General features: G+C 35.8%; 2 protein-coding genes across 2 annotated transcripts; both read left to right on the forward strand.

The window, feature by feature from the left end:
• The first annotated feature begins 299 nt into the window (after positions 1–299).
• On the forward strand, positions 300–3556 carry LOC111405813 (GTP cyclohydrolase 1-like). The gene is made up of 2 exons (XM_023034869.1): positions 300–870; positions 2176–3556. The coding sequence occupies exons 1-2, from the start codon at positions 654–656 to the stop codon at positions 3339–3341; spliced, it is 1383 nt and encodes a 460-aa protein (XP_022890637.1). The 5' UTR covers positions 300–653; the 3' UTR covers positions 3342–3556.
• Positions 3557–15874: 12318 nt separating this feature from the next.
• LOC111405814 (anthocyanidin 3-O-glucosyltransferase-like) lies at positions 15875–17464 on the forward strand. The gene has a single exon (XM_023034870.1). The coding sequence runs from the start codon at positions 15908–15910 to the stop codon at positions 17327–17329; it is 1422 nt and encodes a 473-aa protein (XP_022890638.1). The 5' UTR covers positions 15875–15907; the 3' UTR covers positions 17330–17464.
• The last annotated feature ends 2275 nt before the right edge of the window (positions 17465–19739 follow it).

The raw sequence follows: 19739 nt of genomic DNA on the forward strand, positions 1-19739 counted from the left end.
GGGAAATGTTACATGTACATAATTATCTACATAATAGTATCCATAATTACACGTGGAACTAGATCCAAACTTTAATTTAAATCTCACACTTGTACATCAACAATCGAATAATTGACACATCACATTATGAATATCATTATGTGCAATAATTATGTACACGTAGAATTTTCCTTTTAATAAAAGTTTTGGAATAAGAATGGAAAGTCATTTCACGCAATCGAAAGTCAACGACAAGTCGACAACCCTACATTTTTATATATAGCCTCGGGACATTTGCGCGCACACACATCCCTCGCCCCCTTCTCATCATATTCTCCTCTCGATAACACCCTTGGTTAACATTTTTTTTTCCCTTGTAAACCAATTGATTCGTGTTCTTACTAGGAGTTTTGTGAAGATTTTTTGATATTCCTTTTTTAAATTGATTTAATCTGTTAGATCCTTTTATGTCTTGGTCTTATTTTCATCTCTCTGCCATTAAGTTTTAATCTTCTGTCATTCTTTTCATTTGGAAGCCTAAAAGATTGAATCTTGTGGCTGAATCTTTACTATGTTCTGTTTTTAGTTTCTCAAAATGCGAGATTTATTTTTGTTCGTTCGCTCTGAATCTTGATTTTGTGATTTGGGTTGGTGGGATTTGAATAATTTCTGTAATGGGCGCTTTAGATGAGGGGCATTCCTATCTGGAGCTAGCAAATGGAGTGAAGCGTGGAGGCTGCGTTGAACTGAGTTTTGAGGAGGAACCTGAGATTCTGGACATTGAGGATGCTGTGAGAGTCCTCTTGCGGGGTTTGGGAGAAGATATCGAACGTGAAGGTATACGAAAGACTCCTCTTCGTGTAGCCAAGGCTCTTCGGGAAGGAACTAGAGGTAATTATTCATTTCTGTTGCTTAATTTCATTATTTTATTCATTTTAAAAGGCCCTATTGGTTGGATCTGTTACTTGTTATCTTCCTATAGTAATATTAGATTTACATAGTTGTACTCCTATGGATTTGTTTATATATAACTGTTTTGCTAATAATAAAACTGCTTATGTGGATTTATGTAGAAGGAAGATTTTGATTAATATAGCAGTAAGTAAATATACATGAATTTTGCTTCCTGCTACTGGAAAACATACCTAGGCCCTGCTGGGCATGGCTTTTAAAGGACAAAAGCAACTTTTGAGACTAAGAAGTGGCTTTTGACTTTTGTTGCAAGCATCCGTGTTTGAAATGAAAAATGATTCAATGTTTTCTTCCTGGTACTGGAAACATGTTTAAACTGTAAAATATTACTTGCGAACAGTAAATATCTACAAGGCAAATCAAGATTAATATAAATATATTAGCATCTATTGTAGCAAAGCTTTAACTGTCCTCTAGTTATTGAAAAATGTTTGATTGTTGGCGTAAATGGATATGAACAAATTTATTTGACTTCTGCTTCCAAAAATACAGTGAGGGGAGAGTGAGAAATCCATTGATTCAGTTTAAGTGTGTAGATTCTAGTTATTCTTATCTTGTTCTTTATTAGATTAAATTAAATATCTACAAGGCAAATCAAGATTAATATAAATATATTAGCATCTATTGTAGCAAAGCTTTAACTGTCCTCCAATTTTTGAAAAATGTTTGATTGTTGGCTTAATTGGATATGAACCAATTTATTTGACTTCTGCTTCCAAAAATACAGTGAGGGGAGGGTGAGAAATCCATTGATTCAGTTTAAGTGTGTAGATTCTAGTTATTCTTATCTTGTTCTTTATTAGATTAATGTAGATCTGAGTACTTTGGTATTCAACCTGATAGGAAATGTGAAAATTGGTACTATGTAAGAAGAGGGTGAGGAATCCAAGCACTAGTTAAGTGATCTGGCTTGTTAAAGCAGTGTGTGCATTTTCATAAACCAGTTGTATTCGAATTTGGCAGCAAAACTTGGTGATGCTTCCTTGTCTGATTTTCTTGCCGGATTTTATTCTCCTTTCAATTTTTCTGTGTAGTTGATGATGGTTGTCGTTCATAGTGACGATGACCAATTTTTTATTCGTTTTTGTATAATCATGTGTTGCTGTGGCCCATGAATATGTGGAGGAACTTTCTTATCAAAAATCTGTTTGTAAATTTATAAGATATGATTTCTTGAGCTGTGTTTTTTGCTAATATGATTTGTATGTTTTATGCGATATCCAGGTTATAAACAGAAGGTGAAGGACATTGTCTCTGGCGCCTTATTCCCCGAAGCTGGGTTAGAAAGTGGAGTTGGACATGCTGGTGGAGTTGGTGGGCTTGTAATTGTTCGAGATCTTGATCTCTTCTCCTATTGCGAGTCTTGTCTGTTTCCATTCCAGATTAAATGTCACGTGGGTTATGTCCCATCTGGCCAGCGGGTTGTAGGCCTAAGCAAGCTCTCTCGAGTAGCTGACATCTTTGCAAAACGGCTTCAAGATCCACGGCGCTTGGCCTATGAGTTGTGTACAGCTTTGCAGCACGGTATCAAAGCTACAGGCGTTGCTGTTGTTCTCCAATGTTCTCACATTCATTTGCCAAATTTTGAGTTGGCCATTTTGGACCCCAATCACGAAGGATGGGTTAAGATTTTAGTTGCATCAGGGTCAGGAGTTTTCGAAGACGAGAAGTCTGATAGTTGGACAGATTTTTTAAGTCTTCTGAGATTCCGAGATATAAATGCAGAGGATATCCATTCTAGAGGCTCGAATGAAAAATCTTGGTGCCCGGCTCACACTTTCTGCATGACAGAACCAGCAAATTCAGTAATGCTTAATGCAGTAGCTTCAATTCTTTTTTCTTTGGGTGAAGATCCATTACGGAAAGAGCTCATTGAAACTCCTGCTCGATTTGTGAAGTGGTTAATGAAGTTTAGAAATACTAATCTGGATATGAAGCTAAATGGGTTTGTCCGAAATAGTAGAGGTTCTCTAACTTCCAATGGAGTAGACCATATTGAAGATCGTTTCTGTTCAGAACTGAACTTGACATTATGGTCGCAATGTGAACACCATTTGCTTCCCTTCCATGGTGTAGTGCATATAGGTTTTTACTGTTCCAATGGGGTGAACCCCGTTGGAAGATCTCTTTTACAGTCAATAGTACATTTTTATGGATTCAAGCTCCAAGTACAGGAAAGACTGACCAGGCAAATAGCGGAGACAGTTTCATCTGTTTTAGGTGAAGATGTAATGGTAGTTGTGGAAGCTAATCACACGTGCATGATAGCTCGAGGGATCGAGAAATATGGCAGCAATACTGCTACAATTGGAGTCTTAGGTCGATTTTCTACTGACTCTGCAGCTAGAGCGAAATTTTTGCAGATCATTCCCAGCTCACGCCCTGCTTGAGATTGAATTTTTAGTTCGAAGTGAAAACAACTCATTCATCAATTGATTCCCCTTCTTTCCAATACGTCTTTTTGTGTCGCTGAGGCACGAGGAAGACTCTTCCAATAAGAATAACAAGTCCTGCTCAAAATTTTGATTTGTGCAAGGAGCGCCACTGTAACTGTAGATGAATCTTCTACATCATTATTATATTTATTTCTCATGTGTTATTGCGATCGTTTGTAGCACAAAGAAGTTTTTTTTTTTTTTCTTTGAATCATATATCTACGCCTCATGTCACGTGAAATCTGTTACCGGATATTGCTTCTCTCGGTTTAATTTTATTTTGATGAACTTCTACTTTTTAAAAAGTAAATGTTGATAAGTTGGTATTACTTGGGTGACCTACGAAAAAATTAAATTTTGTCTTGAAAAAGAAAATGAAATTCAAGCGGATGCATAATGTTTTCTCAGCATTCGGTTGTAACTCTACCTTCTTATTGTGTAGAGTGCACTCTTACCGTTGATCTGTTCTTTTCGTTGTTATTGCTTTTGTTAAGATAAGAGCACTCTATTTTTAAAGCAAGGAATACATTTTCTTAATCAGTGTGCAAATAAATTATTCAGTGCAAACTACTCAACAAAGCTAATGCACAAAAATTTAAATTACTGAAATAATAAAGCAACAACATCAAGTCGTAAAACCCTTTAAGACACCGGAAAAATCAAGAACCAAAAAAAGAAAAAGAAAAGAGAGAGAGAGAGAGAGATAATTTCGCTATCAACAAAATAGAATACAATGTTCTTTTTCTAGACATAGGCACAAAATCAAGAGGTAATCCAACACACCACATGAAGAGAATATTTGCAATGGCAATGTTCATCATCAAACACCCAAAATAAAAAATAATAAAATGAGAGGAATAGATGTCACTTGAAGTTTCTTCAAGACTATATTGGAGAAACCAAACGTTAAAGAACATAAGTTGAAGAAGGAAGAGACCAATATAGCAAACCCTTCCTTTCCCAATGATTCCACCGCCACGGCGCCTCTCTCTCTCTCTTTTGTTGGTGTTTGTTACGGATTAAGCTATTTGTACATCTTGATCTTGTTTTACACAACTTTACAGAAGTTGAGTTGTCCTCATTTTTCTTTGTTGAGCTTGCAAGAAGAATAATGCTAAAGTGTTAAGTTTTGATACTCGTTAAATCCCAAGCAATAATATTAATGGTAATTACAGAAAACCCTAGATTTAAAATCTAGGATTCAAAAATAAAATAAGTAATTTAACATTTCAAAAATCAAATTTTTTATATTTAAATATTAATTATATAAATTAATTTCTCTCTCCAATTTCTCCCCTCATCCATCCTCTCTCTCCAATTATTTATATTCTCTCTCTCCACCCATCATGTCCAATTAATGATATTCTCTCCAATTTCTCCTCACTCCTCTCCACCCGTCGTCTCTCTCTCCACCCATCCTCTCTCTCTCGCAAGAAAATGCCGTTTCAGCTCGGCTTTTCCTCTCCAAAAGTGCTATTGCTTGTCGGGATTTTTTTATTTTTTTTATTTTTTTGGTGGTATGGCGACGACGTCAATGCTAATCATGATTGTGGTGAGACTGTGGTGGTCGAGATGTTGGCGATAGTGATGGCTGTGATGTGAGTTGTTGGTGATGTTGGCTAAGTTTCTAGGTTTCGATCTAGCATTGGGCAAGAGTACATCAGGGAGGAGAGGAGCCAATCACAAATTGAGCCATCAATGAGTGTTGGGTCACGAGAAATATTAACTTAATTAAGTTACTTGAAATGGCCACAAGTTGTTTTCGGATCGAGTCATCACTAAGATATCAATATAAAATTATCCAACATCGTTTTAATATTATGGTAAAAATTCATATATCCTAGCATAAGTACATGTGATTTCAAAACTAAGATGACAAGTTTGAATTTGCAAAAATCAGAAAGATAAAAAAATCAATTAGTTTTCTAAAAATCAGCGTCCACTTACCTTCAAAAGCCGGATTCCATATATTATCCCATATGGAGAGAGAGAGAGAGAGAGAGAGAGAGAGAGAGTAGATTCGTTATAGTTAGTCCCTAAAATCAAGCATCCAGATTCAACTCCCTAAAATACTGAATACACATTTAAATCCTTCAACCACATAATTAATTAATTATATATTTTATTAATTAAATATATTAAAGTCACATATCTATACAATTTGGTCACAGATTCATAATTTAGTTAATCACATATTATTTTTCGGTCACAAATCATAATTTTTAAATATCACAAATTATTTTACGGTGACAATTTCAAATTTTATTGGTCACAATTTATTCATCGATCATAAATCAGAAATTAATACGTCACAATTTATGTATCGGTCATAGATCACAAGGTCACAACTTATTACACGGTCACAAATTAATATTTTTTAGGTCACATTGATCACAATTTATCTTCATCGATCACATATTATTTATTGATCATGTATTAATCAATTCAGTGGTCTCAATCAAACAAATAATCTGTGACCACCCAAACCTTTATGAAAACCACTGCCTCCAACAGTATCACCGCCTCCAACAGTATCACCGCCATCATTGCCTCCAGAACCACCACTAGCACCGATAGCAACATCGTCTCCTCCCTGATGTACTCCTACCTAATGCTAGATCGAAACCTAGAACTTAGCCAACATCACCAACAACTCACATCACAGCCATCACCATTATCAACATCTCAACCACTACAGTCTCACCACCATCATGATTAGCACCGACGCCGTCGCCACACTACCATAGCAAACCACCAAAAATAAATAAATAAATAAAATATCCCAACGAGCTGTAGCACTTTTGGTGAGGAAAAGATGTGCTGAAACTGCATTTTTTGGCGAGAGAGATTGGAAGAGAGATGACGGGTGGAGAGGAGAGAGGATGAATTGGAGAGAGAATATAATTAATTGGAGACGATTGGTGGAGAGAGAGGACGGGTGGAGAGAGAGAATATAATTAATTGAAGAGATAAGGAATTGGAGAGAGAGTATAATTATTTGGAAAGAGAGGACAGGTGAGGGGAGAAATTGATTTATATAATTAATATTTAAATATAAAAAATTTGATTTTTGAAATGTTAAACTATTCATCTTATTTTTGAATCCTAAATTTTAATTTTAGGGTTTTCTGTAATTACCACTTTGGGATTTTGGGATCGGCAGTGGTATGTTTTTGGCCCATTTAATAAGACTTGACCCAATTTGTTTCCTTCAGCCCAATTTGAAAGTAACCAAAATTGATGCTTTATATCCTTCCATTTTTGGCTACAGTCGTGTGTGTGTTTGCACATTGGAGAGAAAAACGTGAGAGCAGCCGTCTTATAGGAGAGCTAAAACATTGCTACCCGTATTCCCTTCCTCCTCCGTTTTAATCACCACCAAAGCCTGATGCTTTGTGGGGGCAAAACTTCTGGCTATTGGAGTGTAGAAGTCGTGTGTCAGAGGAACTTGGTTTGTGTCCGTTTGATGAGTAAATTGAGTTTGGAATCAAAAATTTTCGAAGATTTTCGAAAGACTAAGTGTACATTGTGTGGTTGGCATTATGGGTTGTGTTTTGTGTATACAATGGTGTACACACAACTTTTGTTTGAATTAATTGAATTTGATTTGGGTTTGATTTGGGTTTAAAATATTAAATGTAATATTTAATGATATGGGCCATTGCAATTATTTTGGGTGAATTGGAAAAGTCTCCAATATAGGCCCATATGTTGATAAACCCATTTTAAGTGTTTTTTTATATGGAAAGGAGTCCCACATCGAAAGTTTACAAGAAAATAGTCTTGTTTATATAGTGGGTTGTGTGAATAATATATAATTTAATATGTTACCTACCACTTGGCTAACTTTAGCTAGCCAAAGGTTAGTCACCACTAGAGTGGTGCTTCGCACCACTAACACCGCTCCCCGGACCCGGTCCCGGCACGCGCACGTCGCACGTCGCACGTCGCAAAGTACGCATTGGGCACTTCGCACGTACGCATCGTCGCGAGGAGCTGGGGAGCCTTATAGTTTTCGAAAATGGACTCATGGTTCGATGAGGTGGCAGCACAAGGCTCGGTGAGTTGGCATTCTAGGTGGCGCACGAGTGGTAGGTCACGTCCCTTCGTCCTGCGTGGTGGTTAGATGTACGCGTGGCATCCGCATGGCTGTGACTGTTCAGAAATTGGTGAATAGGCATGATGAATGGACACTTCACTTCATGGTTCAATCTGGGCCGTCAGATCATAAAAATAGTGCGATCCAATGGCTAAGACGAATCAGACCAAGTGGTGTACCAGTTCCTGAAATATCATACACCTGTTCTATGAGACACTTCAATCTCTATAAATAGGGACCCCCAGATTCGTTTTTGACACACCAAATCAATTACGAATTCAATTGATTTCTAAATTCTTCTCTCTCCATATTCTTCTCAACAAAAAAAAAATCTCTTATACTTCCGTGGTTATTCCGTTTAAGTATGATCATTCATTGGTTCGACCGACAAGGTTGGTATTGTGCAGTATCGACTTTGGAAGGAGTGTTGTATCTTGGGAGACAGACGTCCATAATCCCGTTTGCACTTTATTGGGGGGCGAAATCTGTCTTAAGGAGATTTGCTTACTTTATTAGCATACCTCGCTTCATTTACTGTTTATTTTTCTGCTTATTTTAATTCTTCTTTTGATTGCGTTAGCCGAATTTTCGACAACAATCTTAAGACAGATATTTTATTTTCTCATTTCTTCTACATTTCTATTATTGATTATTTTCTGTAATTCTGGTTTTACAGAAAATGGCTAGTACATCAAATAATAATACTAGCGCTGTGATTGGTACGGTTGAGAGCAATACTAATGCGGTGATTGCGCCAAATTCAGGTTCCAATCAATTTGTCATGCCGCCAGCTTCACAATATGAGAAACCGGAAAAGTTCAATGGCACGGATTTCAAACGTTGGCAACAGAAGATGCTATTATATTTGACAACATTGAACTTAGTAAAATTTCTGCGTGAAGAATGTCCTGCACAAACATCGGAGAATGCTACTGATAAAAATACTCAGTTAGCTATTGAAGCATGGAAACATGCGGATTTCTTATGTCGTAATTACATTCTCAATGGATTAGATAACACTTTATATAGTGTGTATTGTAATTACAAGACGGCTAAAGAATTGTGGGAGTCTCTTGACAAAAAATACAAAATCGAAGATACCGGAACGAAGAAATTCATTGTCGGCAAATTTCTAGATTTCAAGATGACTGATTCAAAGACAGTTATGAGTCAGGTTCAAGAGATACAAGTTCTACTTCATGATATTGAAGCTGAAGGTATGACTTTAAGTGAATCTTTCCAAATAGCTGCGATGATCGAGAAACTACCTCCACTATGGAAAGATTTCAAAAACTATCTCAAGCATAAACGCAAAAAGATGACGATGGAGGATCTAATTGTTCGACTTCGCATTGAAGAAGACAATCGGGCTACAGAAAAGAAGAATAATGTCCGCAACATGGAAGCAAAGACTAACATGGTAGAAGACTCGGGGTCTAAGAACAAGAAAAGGAAGTGTTCTGGCTCATCTATGGACAAAGAAAAAGTCAACAATGCAAAACGGTTCAAAGGCAACTGTTATACTTGCGGGAAGCCGGGACATCGGGCTAAAGACTGTCGAAGCAAAAAGAAGGATACGCAGAAAAAGAAACCGCCCCAAGCCAATATAACCGAAGTGGATAAAATTTCTACGGATGTTGAAGACATCAACTTATCTGCTGTTGTTTCTGAAGTTAATTTGGTATCTAATGCCAAGGATTGGTGGTTGGACACAGGAGCCACTCGTCACATCTGTGCAGATAAGGGTCTATTCGCTGAATATAAGACCTTGAATCATAATGAATATCTTTACATGGGAAATTCTACAACATCCAATATTGAAGGGATTGGAAAGGTTATTCTGAAATTCACATCGGGGAAGGAACTGACGCTTAATGACGTTGTACATGTCCCAGATATCAGAAAGAATTTGATTTCAGGAGCTATTCTTGGTAAGAAAGGATTTAAAATGGTGTTTGAATATGATAGATTTGTACTTGCTAAGGAGGGCATGTATGTTGGGAAGGGTTATTTACATGATGGTCTATTTAAGGCCAATGCTGTTGTAGTGGACAAAAAATCCACATATCTGTATCCACAAGTTATCAATAAAACTAATGCTTCTGTTTACTTGCTTGAATCTTCAAATTTATGGCATAGCAGATTAAGACATGTAAATCGTGCTTCCTTAAGAAAACTTGTAGCTTTAGGTCTTATACCTAAACTTGACTCCGAAAATAAACATAAATGTGAAATTTGTGTTGAAGCAAAATTTGCTAAAAAACCTTTTAACACAATTGAAAGGAGTAGTGAACTGTTGTGTTTAATACACAGCGATATTTGTGATCTAAAATTTGTTCAGACTCGAGGTGGTAAAAAATACTTTATCACATTTATAGATGATCACAGTAGATATTGCCAAGTTTATTTATTAAGTAGCAAAGACGAAGCATTGAATGCATTTGTTACTTACAAAAACGAAGTTGAAAATCAACTTGGAAAAACAATTAAGGTATTAAGATCCGATAGAGGTGGTGAATATGATTCATCCATGTTTGATGAATTATGTGCTAAGTTTGGTATTATTCACCAAACAACAGCCCCGTATACTCTGCAACAAAATGGGATTGCGAGAGGAAAAATAGAACTCTAAAAGACATGGTTAATGCTATGCTTATAAGTTCTGGATTACCACAAAACTTGTGGGGGGAAGCAGTACTAACTGCTAACTTTATTCTGAATAGAGTTCCCCAGAAGAAAACTGGTTCAATACCTTATGAGTTATGGAAAGGTAGAATGCCTTCCTATAAATACTTAAAAGTGTGGGGGTGCCTAGCTAAAGTGGCTATTCCACCTCCCAAAATGATTAAGTTAGGTCCTAAAACTATTGATTGCATTTTTATCGGATATGCAATAAATAGTAGTGCGTACAGATTTCTTGTGCATAAATCTGATATAAGTGACATTCATGTCAATACAATTTTTGAATCTCGAGATGCTGAATTCTTTGAAGATGTGTTCCCTAATAAAAGAGATATTCGTGAGAATACTCTAAAGAGAACACGAGATAATGCTATTGAAAACAATATAGAACCTGAATCAAGAAGGAGTAAAAGAGCAAAGGTCGCTAAATCTTTTAGTCCAGACTTTATTTCTTTCGTAATTGAGAAAGAGCCCCAAACATTTAAAGAAGTTGTGACTAGTTCAGAATCCGTATTCTGGAAGGAAGCTATAAATAGTGAAATTGAATCTATTATGAATAATAATACTTGGCAATTGGTTGATCTTCCTAAAGGAACTAAACCAATAGGATGCAAATGGATCTTTAAAACAAAGTTAAGATCTGATGGTTCAATAAACAAATACAAGGCTCGACTGGTTGCAAAAGGATATCGTCAGAAAGAAGGAATTGATTTCTTTGACACATATTCTCCAGTAACAAGAATTACTTCTATTCGGGTTTTAATTGCTACTGCAGCCTTGTACAACTTACAAATACATCAAATAGATGTTAAGACTGCATTCCTGAATGGTGATTTAAACGAAGAAGTATATATGGAACAACCAGAAGGTTTCATAGTGAAAGGACAAGAAAACAAAGTTTGCAAACTAGTTAAGTCCTTATACGGTTTGAAGCAAGCTCCTAAACAATGGCACGAAAAGTTTGACAGCGTCATGATTAGGAATGGATTCATCATAAATGGATGTGACAAATGCGTATATTCGAAAAAATTCGAAAAGGCATACGTACTCGTCTGTTTGTATGTTGATGACATGCTTATATTAGGGACTAATATAGAAATCATCAATAGAACAAAGAATATACTTACCAATAACTTTGACATGAAAGATATGGCTGAAGCAGACGTGATTCTAGGAATAAAGATATCTAGAACATCAAATGGAATAGTCTTATCTCAAACCCATTATGTTGATAAAATAATTGAGAGGTTTAAGACTCATAATATTAAAGAGACGAGTAACCCATTTCTTCCACATATAGTTCTTCACAAGAAGAGTGGAAATGGGAAATAGCAGTTAGAATATTCCCAAATTATTGGTAGTTTAATGTACCTGATGAATTGTACAAGACCTGATATAGCTTACTCGGTAAGTAAGCTGAGTCGTTACACAAGTAATCCAAGTAATCAACATTGGGATGCATTACTAAGAGTTTTGGGATACTTGAAACGGACCAGAGAGTATTCATTACATTATGGAAAATATCCTCCAGTAATTGAAGGATATAGTGATGCCAATTGGATATCAGATACAGACGAGTCAAAGTCTACCAGTGGCTATGTATTTACTCTCGGTGGTGGCGCTATACCATGGAAATCTTCTAAGCAAACGTGCATAGCTCGATCTACTATGGAATCTGAGTTTATTGCTTTAGACAAAGCAGGAGAAGAAGCAGAATGGTTAAGACATTTCATAGAAGATATTCCTATATGGCCAAAGCCTGTACCGGCTATCTGTATTCATTGTGATAACCAGGCCACAATAGCCAGGGCTGAAAATTTTGTGTATAATGGTAAGTCGAGACATATACGTCGCAGACATAACACCGTTCGGCAGTTGCTCTCAAAAGGAACAATATCAATTGATTTTGTTAAGTCAAAAGAAAACCTAGCGGATCCGTTCACTAAAGGGTTATCTAGAGAGCGTATAGATTGCGCATCGAGGGAAATGGGTTTAAAGCCTAAAACCCAATGAGTCATCTTAGTGGAAACCTAACCTGGCAACTGGAGATCCCATAGACTAGGTTCAATAGGAAAACTAATTATGAATGACTCGATAAGAAGCACTTAGGAGTTTAACTCCTTCCCATTTCTATGATGCAAAAAGTGCTATGAAGTGTATTAAGGATAAGCTTTGCTTTTAATGATGACTATAAATGGTACAAGTAATTACAGTAGGGTACTCTTTATAGTGCATCACCTATGTTAGTGCGAACTTGGCCGATTCTATGAGAATTTATTTAGGCGAATCCTCTAAAGCACTCGCAGAACCCAAGTAGTTCAGGGCCGAAGTAATGAACACAATAGAGAACCAAGTTTGATATGAGAGATAATGTGTTTGGTCTGTTGTCTGAGCTTGCAATAACGGCTGACAGTTCAAAACGTTACATTCACTGATTAGTCAAGTGAGTTCGATAGATTCTTACTAAAGAAGGTTCAAAGCGAAAGCTACCTATCTTGATACATTATCTTTCAGATAGTACTCTTCTTTCATCTTCCTTGATTTGAGTCGACTTCTTCCATTCATGTGGGGGATTGTTGGAATTAATTGAATTTGATTTGGGTTTGATTTGGGTTTAAAATATTAAATGTAATATTTAATGATATAGGCATTGCAATTAATTTGGGTGAATTGGAAAAGTCTCCAATATAGGCCCATATGTTGATAAGCCCATTTTAAGTGTTTTTTTATATGGAAAGGAGTCACACATCGAAAGTTTACAAGAAAATAGTCTTGTTTATATAGTGAGTTGTGTGAATAATATATAATTTAATATGTTACCTACCACTTGGCTAACTTTAGCTAGCCAAAGGCTAGTCACCACTAGAGTGGTGCTTCGCACCACTAACACCGCTCCCCGGACCCGGTCCCGGCACGCGCACGTCGCACGTCGCACGTCGCAAAGTACGCATTGGGCACTTCGCACGTACGCATCGTCGCGAGGAGCTGGGGAGCCTTATAGTTTTCGAAAATGGACTCATGGTTCGATGAGGTGGCAGCACAAGGCTCGGTGAGTTGGCATTCTAGGTGGCGCACGAGTGGTAGGTCACGTCCCTTCGTCCTGCGTGGTGGTTAGATGTACGCGTGGCATCCGCATGGCTGTGACTGTTCAGAAATTGGTGAATAGGCATGATGAATGGACACTTCACTTCATGGTTCAATCTGGGCCGTCAGATCATAAAAATAGTGCGATCCAATGGCTAAGACGAATCAGACCAAGTGGTGTACCAGTTCCTGAAATATCATACACCTGTTCTATGAGACACTTCAATCTCTATAAATAGGGACCCCCAGATTCGTTTTTGACACACCAAATCAATTACGAATTCAATTGATTTCTAAATTCTTCTCTCTCCATATTCTTCTCAACAAAAAAAAAATCTCTTATACTTCCGTGGTTATTCCGTTTAAGTATGATCATTCATTGGTTCGACCGACAAGGTTGGTATTGTGCAGTATCGACTTTGGAAGGAGTGTTGTATCTTGGGAGACAGACGTCCATAATCCCGTTTGCACTTTATTGGGGGGCGAAATCTGTCTTAAGGAGATTTGCTTACTTTATTAGCATACCTCGCTTCATTTACTGTTTATTTTTCTGCTTATTTTAATTCTTCTTTTGATTGCGTTAGTTGAATTTTCGACAACAACTTTACACCCCCTCACATGGAGGGGGACCCACATGTAATAAAATATTGGTAGGCATCCCTCCATGTGAGGTGAGTGTGTACACAGCTTTATCCTAACATTATTGTGCACATCCTATTAGAGTTCAAAAAATGGTGGACGGAAAAGTGTGTTTTTTTTAACTGTCCAATGATATGTAAACAAAGATGATATATTGTGAAAATTTGGAATAAAAGCAAAATGAATCTGCGACGTAATTCAAATGAAAACGATTAATTGAAATGAAAATGAGCGTTCAATTTTCTAGATTAAATCTGGAAAGCTTTTTTAAAACACTAGCGCCACACCTCTTCTCACCGCTCGACGCCCATCCTCTCCGGCCACACTTTGTTCTCCACCGCTTAGCTTCCATCTTTCTCGACTACCTCTAGACAAAGGTATTTTCCATCCTTATCGTTAAATTGATTATTCAATTATGAGAAAATATTTTATTTTTTATTTTTAAAACTGTCCAATGATATGTTGACCGAGTCTATTTGGTAGAAATTAAAATCTAAATCAAAGTTAATAATTTTTCAACCATTAACTTTTATCAAAATCTACTAAAAATCTAATTTTAATCCTCTCCAAATAGGGTCAAATGCCAGAAAATCTTAGAAAACAAAGGCTGAAGCTGTGAGTGCCAAGGTACATAATAATGAAGACAAATTGTAATCATTAATTAATAAATAAGTTAATATCTCATACGGCTTATTCCAATTTCTCAAGAAGCCCGTAAACAGTATTTGCAGCTATAGATCTACTTATCTTTGCTCGGGATGAAAGGGAGAACCAACAATTTTCAGATATACTGCACGAGATCTAGAAAAATATCTCTAAAGGTGAAAATAACTTGATCACCACAACAACTCCATATTTAGAGATCGAATTTCCCGGGAGAATCAATACTTGTATATTAAACCTTCTAAACATGGAAAGACACCAACTTCATTCAGAATAATCAAATCGAGTGCGAAATCAACATATAAAACCCGATTTTACACAAATAAAAATTTGATATTACCTTCCAAGTTTTGTGATGAAGAAGTTGATTCTATAGGTCTAGGCAATTGTGCTAAAAGAAGAGGATGCGATGAAGATACAATACAAGAAAATGGGCGTGCGACTTTCGTTTCCAGATTCATTCCGGCGAATCTAGTTATGCACATTTCATTTAATTCCTTTCATTTGAATTACACATTATAGATTCATTTTGCTTTTATTCCAAATTTTTGCTGGCTCAGCAAAGAAAAAAATGAGGAGGGCTAAGCATTTGTAAAGCTTTCTGTAAAATAAGATATACAAGTACCTTAATCCGTTTGTTATTTCTGGTGCCTGTATATTCTGCTTCACAAAAGCTCAAAAAGCCGCTTTCGATTTCAACTTGATGACCTACAAAATAGTAGTCATAGTCTAGAGATGAATAAGGTTCGATTTTGTAATGGTTGAAGTTCAAACCGTGTAGATTCAAATATCAATGATTACTATACTTTCTACGATATTTGTCATAGATAACTAAATTTAAACGTTTATGACTAGTCACTAAACCTATCAAATGTTACATTATATGTCACAACATCATTAGAGGTTAATATTCAAATGGCGGCACAATTGAATGTTAATTTTCGCAAATTTTAGTGTCTAGTCTGAACGCTATAAAAAGTATTGTGACCAATAAAAAAATTAAAGATTGCTACACGTACAATAAGGTTTACATAATGCTCACATACATTGTACCATTTGTCAGTTTAAAACACAATCAACTTTTTCATTCAATTTTTTCACTCCACATCATTTTTTATAACCACTTATATATTATTTTAATGAACAAAATTGCAAAATCAAAAAAGAAAAAATGAAAAATGTAGTGAAATGTATAATGATCAATACACATTGAATACAACGACCGTACAGTTAGAACCCACCCACCAAGTCGTTGGCATTTTAACAACCAAATGTTTAATGCCCGATTAAAAAAATCCCTTACTAAATAGAAGCCCCAAGTTCCAAATCCATTGCACATACAATTCGCTTTGAGATGGAGGCAGAGAAAAGCACCCCGAGTAGTTGTCTTCATGTTGTGATGTTTCCATTTTTTGCCTTTGGTCACATCAGTCCATTCGTTCAGCTATCTAACAAGCTCTCCTCTCATGGCGTCAAGATCTCTTTCTTCTCTGCACCGGCCAATGTTAATCGCATAAGGTCAATGCTCAACGACGCTTCCACTAGCCAAATAATCCCTCTCACTATACCGCACGTTGAGGGTCTTCCTCCGGGCGTTGAGAGCACGGCCGAACTGAATCCAACTCAATCTGAACTCCTCAAGGTTGCTCTTGATCTTATGCAACCTCAGATAAAAACACTGTTATCACAACTCAAACCCCAATTTGTACTTTTTGATTTTGCTCAAGAATGGCTCCCTAAGTTAGCCAATGAATTGGGAATACAAACAGTGTTCTACTCCGTGTTCATTGCTCTCTCAACTGCATTTGTTACTGTTCCGGCTAGGCTTCCTGAACCTGGAAGATCTCCCACAGTTGAAGAAATGAAAAAACCTCCCCCGGGGTTCCCTCAAACCTCTGTAACCTCGCTCAGAACTTTTGAGGCTCGAGATTTTCTCTACATTTTCAAGCGTTTTCATGGAAAACATTGTGTGTATGACCGTGTCCTCTCGGGCCTGCAGGGCTGCTCGGTTATACTTGCCAAGACTTGTAATGAAATGGAAGCACCTTATATAAATTACATCAAGTCCCAGTTTAAGAAACCAGTTCTTTTAGTCGGCCCAGTAGTCCCGGAGCCTCCACCAGATCACCTGGAGGAAAAATGGGCTAAATGGTTAGACAAATTTGAAGCTCACTCTGTCATTCACTGTTCTTTTGGGAGTGAAACATTCTTAACTGATGATCAAATTAAAGAACTAGCTTTAGGGCTAGAACTCACTGGTCTTCCATTTTTTCTCGTCTTAAATTTTCCTGCAAATGTTGACGTCTCAGCTGAGCTAAAGAGGGCACTGCCTCAAGGGTTCTTGGGTAGAGTTGAAGGTAAAGGAATAATTCACACTGGGTGGGTCCAACAGCAGCAGATTTTGGCCCACAAAAGCGTGGGTTGTTATTTATGTCATGCAGGATTCAGCTCAATGATTGAGGCTATTGTGAATGACTGCCAGCTGGTTATGTTGCCCCAAAAGGGCGACCAATTCGTGAATTCTAAGCTAGTACATGGAGACCTTAAGTCTGGAGTGGAGGTCAATAGAAGGGATGAAGATGGGTTCTTCGCAAAAGAGGATATTAAGAGTGCTGTTGAAACAGTCATGTTTAACATTAACGAAGAACCGGGAAAGTCCATAAGAGCTAATCAGAAGAAATGGAAGGAGTTTCTGCTTGATAAGGATACCCAAAACAATTTTATTAAGACTTTGGTCCAGGAATTGGAAGCAATTGCTGGAATATCGAGCATTTAGATATAGACTTGGTCATTAAATTTACTTCGTGACCATTTCGGGTTGATTCTCTAAGTGTTATGTCCTAGTTTTAGTTTTAATTAATTTTGGACATAAAAACTTATTTAAATTACTATTCTAATAAGTTATATTAAGTCCCTGTTTGGTATTTATTAAATTACATTTTATTTTTCTCTATCTTATTTTGAACCACACAATCTTCCATAAAATAATATTACACTTAAATCGAAAATTTTTCGTTCTTTTTTATCCACTTATTTTTCAAAAAAAAATTATTTCACCCATTTTCATTTTAAAAAAATGGGGACCAAACGGGAGTTAAATAATAGAATCCTTAAATTCAATTTTTGGTGATTTGTTAATCACAATGAGATACAAATTATATATAACTGAATCTTAAACCATTCGTGGTTATAAGTAATAATTAGATACGAATATCATTATTACGGATAGACTATCATATATGATATTTTTTACTTGTGAAATAAGTAGCTGATATCACAAGTTAAACTATGATGACACTTAAACAAACACATAAATGTTTTGTTATAAAACAAAATATTGGAGACCCTGCCAGGAAGATTTTATATGGATAACAATCTGAGTATCAATGGTTAATTTCTAATGCTTGGTAGTGGAATCGATCATTTGACTTAAGATTGTTATAGTGTCTTATACGATGACAGTCATACTTTGGTGGTATTGAATGTTGCTTTGCCAAAGTTCGTTAATACGACATCGTTCAGGTGTATCAAGAATCCCATGAAGATTGCGAATGACCAATGATTTGTCACTCTTAAATAGTAAGAGATTATGACCTACATTTCATTTTGTTAAGTTGATAACAAAATCTTTAACCAAGTGTACTCATAAGTCGAAAATGACCTTTCAACTTACATTGACTTAATAGTAAGATGAAAAATATGATCAATAATTGAGATTAACACGTATACATATCTCATAATTGATCGGATCCTATTGACAAAACGATTATAGCCTTTGTTTGAGCCCCATTTTTGGGGAGAGAATAAATTTTTGAATAGTGTATTGATGGAAAATGTGTGGTTAAAAAATAAAGAAAAGTTTTGGATTTATGTGTATTAATATTTTATTGAAGAATGTGTGATTGAAATGATGTTGATATACTGTTGAAAAATGAATTCTTTCAAAAGAATGAGGGTCAAACATGGACATAGTTTCACGCTAATCGAACTAGTCTGATTTTGTCATACCACGTGACATTTTTGTCACATGTATTGCCCGAACACATTGCTAAATGTCAATTTGGGAATACGGACGTGAATTGATGATAAATTAGAAATTGGTATTTTAATTTATTAATTTTTGTTAGATTAAAATAATAATTCACGTCGTTAGACATCTAATCAAAAATCTAATGGGTCATACACAAAATGAGACTCACCAATTAATTAATTAATTTGGTAGTTTATTAACACGTCTGAATTAATTAATTAATTCATGGATCAAATTTAATTAATTAGATTAATTTAATATTAGCGGGATTAAGTTTAAGAGACGAGTAAAGTCCACTTTGACTTCTATTAGAGCTTGATTGGTACAGATTTTAAGCCAATTAAAATCAATTTTTTGACATTATTTCACTATTTCAATCATTATTTTTGAATTCTTCTCTCACAGATAGGACCCGCTTTATTTCTAATTGTCAAAAAATCAATTATCAAAACCTACCAAACAAGCACTTAATGATCTATTAGGGTTTCAAAAAAGATTAACAGAACACAATTTATAATCTTGCTAGCACAAAAAAGAGGAACCCTAATTCTCTCGTCCTTTTTCCCTATAAGAATTTTCATTATAGGCTGGACAATTGGATAGTTGTGAATTGTAGATCGTGATTGTTCATGTTCCAAAGATTAGCAAAGGAGTTCATAGAATTTATCAAATGTATAATTCTGAACACGATTTCCATCTAAACAGAAAGCAAATTCGTGATTGGAATTGAAAAATAATTTATTTTTGGCTTTGCATGATTAAGGTTTCTAGTGATTGTGTTAATGGATAAAACAACTGCTAGTTAATGTTTTTGATAAATTCATTTCTTTGTTTTGGAGTATTAGTAACTTTAATAGATATATTGCAAACAATTATGGAATAAATCCTCTCCCAACTATGTTGCAATACTTATTAAGCTCCTATTTGGTTTCAATTTTTTTAAATCACTTTTTTTTTAATCAAAATCACTTTTGATCATATATTTTCCGAAATTTACAACTTTCAACCACATATTTCATTAATTTTTATCAAAATCTATTGAAAATTTAATTTTGAATAAATCAATCAGGGGCTAAATGTCTGGTATTTAACACTTGTACTTTTTGTGTTAATTCCATTCGCGATAATTATATTTTATTTTAGTGTCAATTAAGAA

The sequence above is a fragment of the Olea europaea genome, chromosome 12 (assembly GCF_002742605.1).
Source record: "Olea europaea var. sylvestris chromosome 12, O_europaea_v1, whole genome shotgun sequence".
Classification (NCBI taxonomy): Eukaryota; Viridiplantae; Streptophyta; class Magnoliopsida; order Lamiales; family Oleaceae; genus Olea; species Olea europaea.

Bases quoted from the DNA above. Each gene is read 5' to 3' on its own strand.
- LOC111405813 (XM_023034869.1), top strand. From the start codon at position 654: ATGGGCGCTTTAGATGAGGGGCATTCCTATCTGGAGCTAGCAAATGGA. The intron at 871-2,175 runs GTAATTATTCAT...TGCGATATCCAG, and splicing joins TCTTCGGGAAGGAACTAGAG to GTTATAAACAGAAGGTGAAG.
- LOC111405814 (XM_023034870.1), top strand. From the start codon at position 15,908: ATGGAGGCAGAGAAAAGCACCCCGAGTAGTTGTCTTCATGTTGTGATG.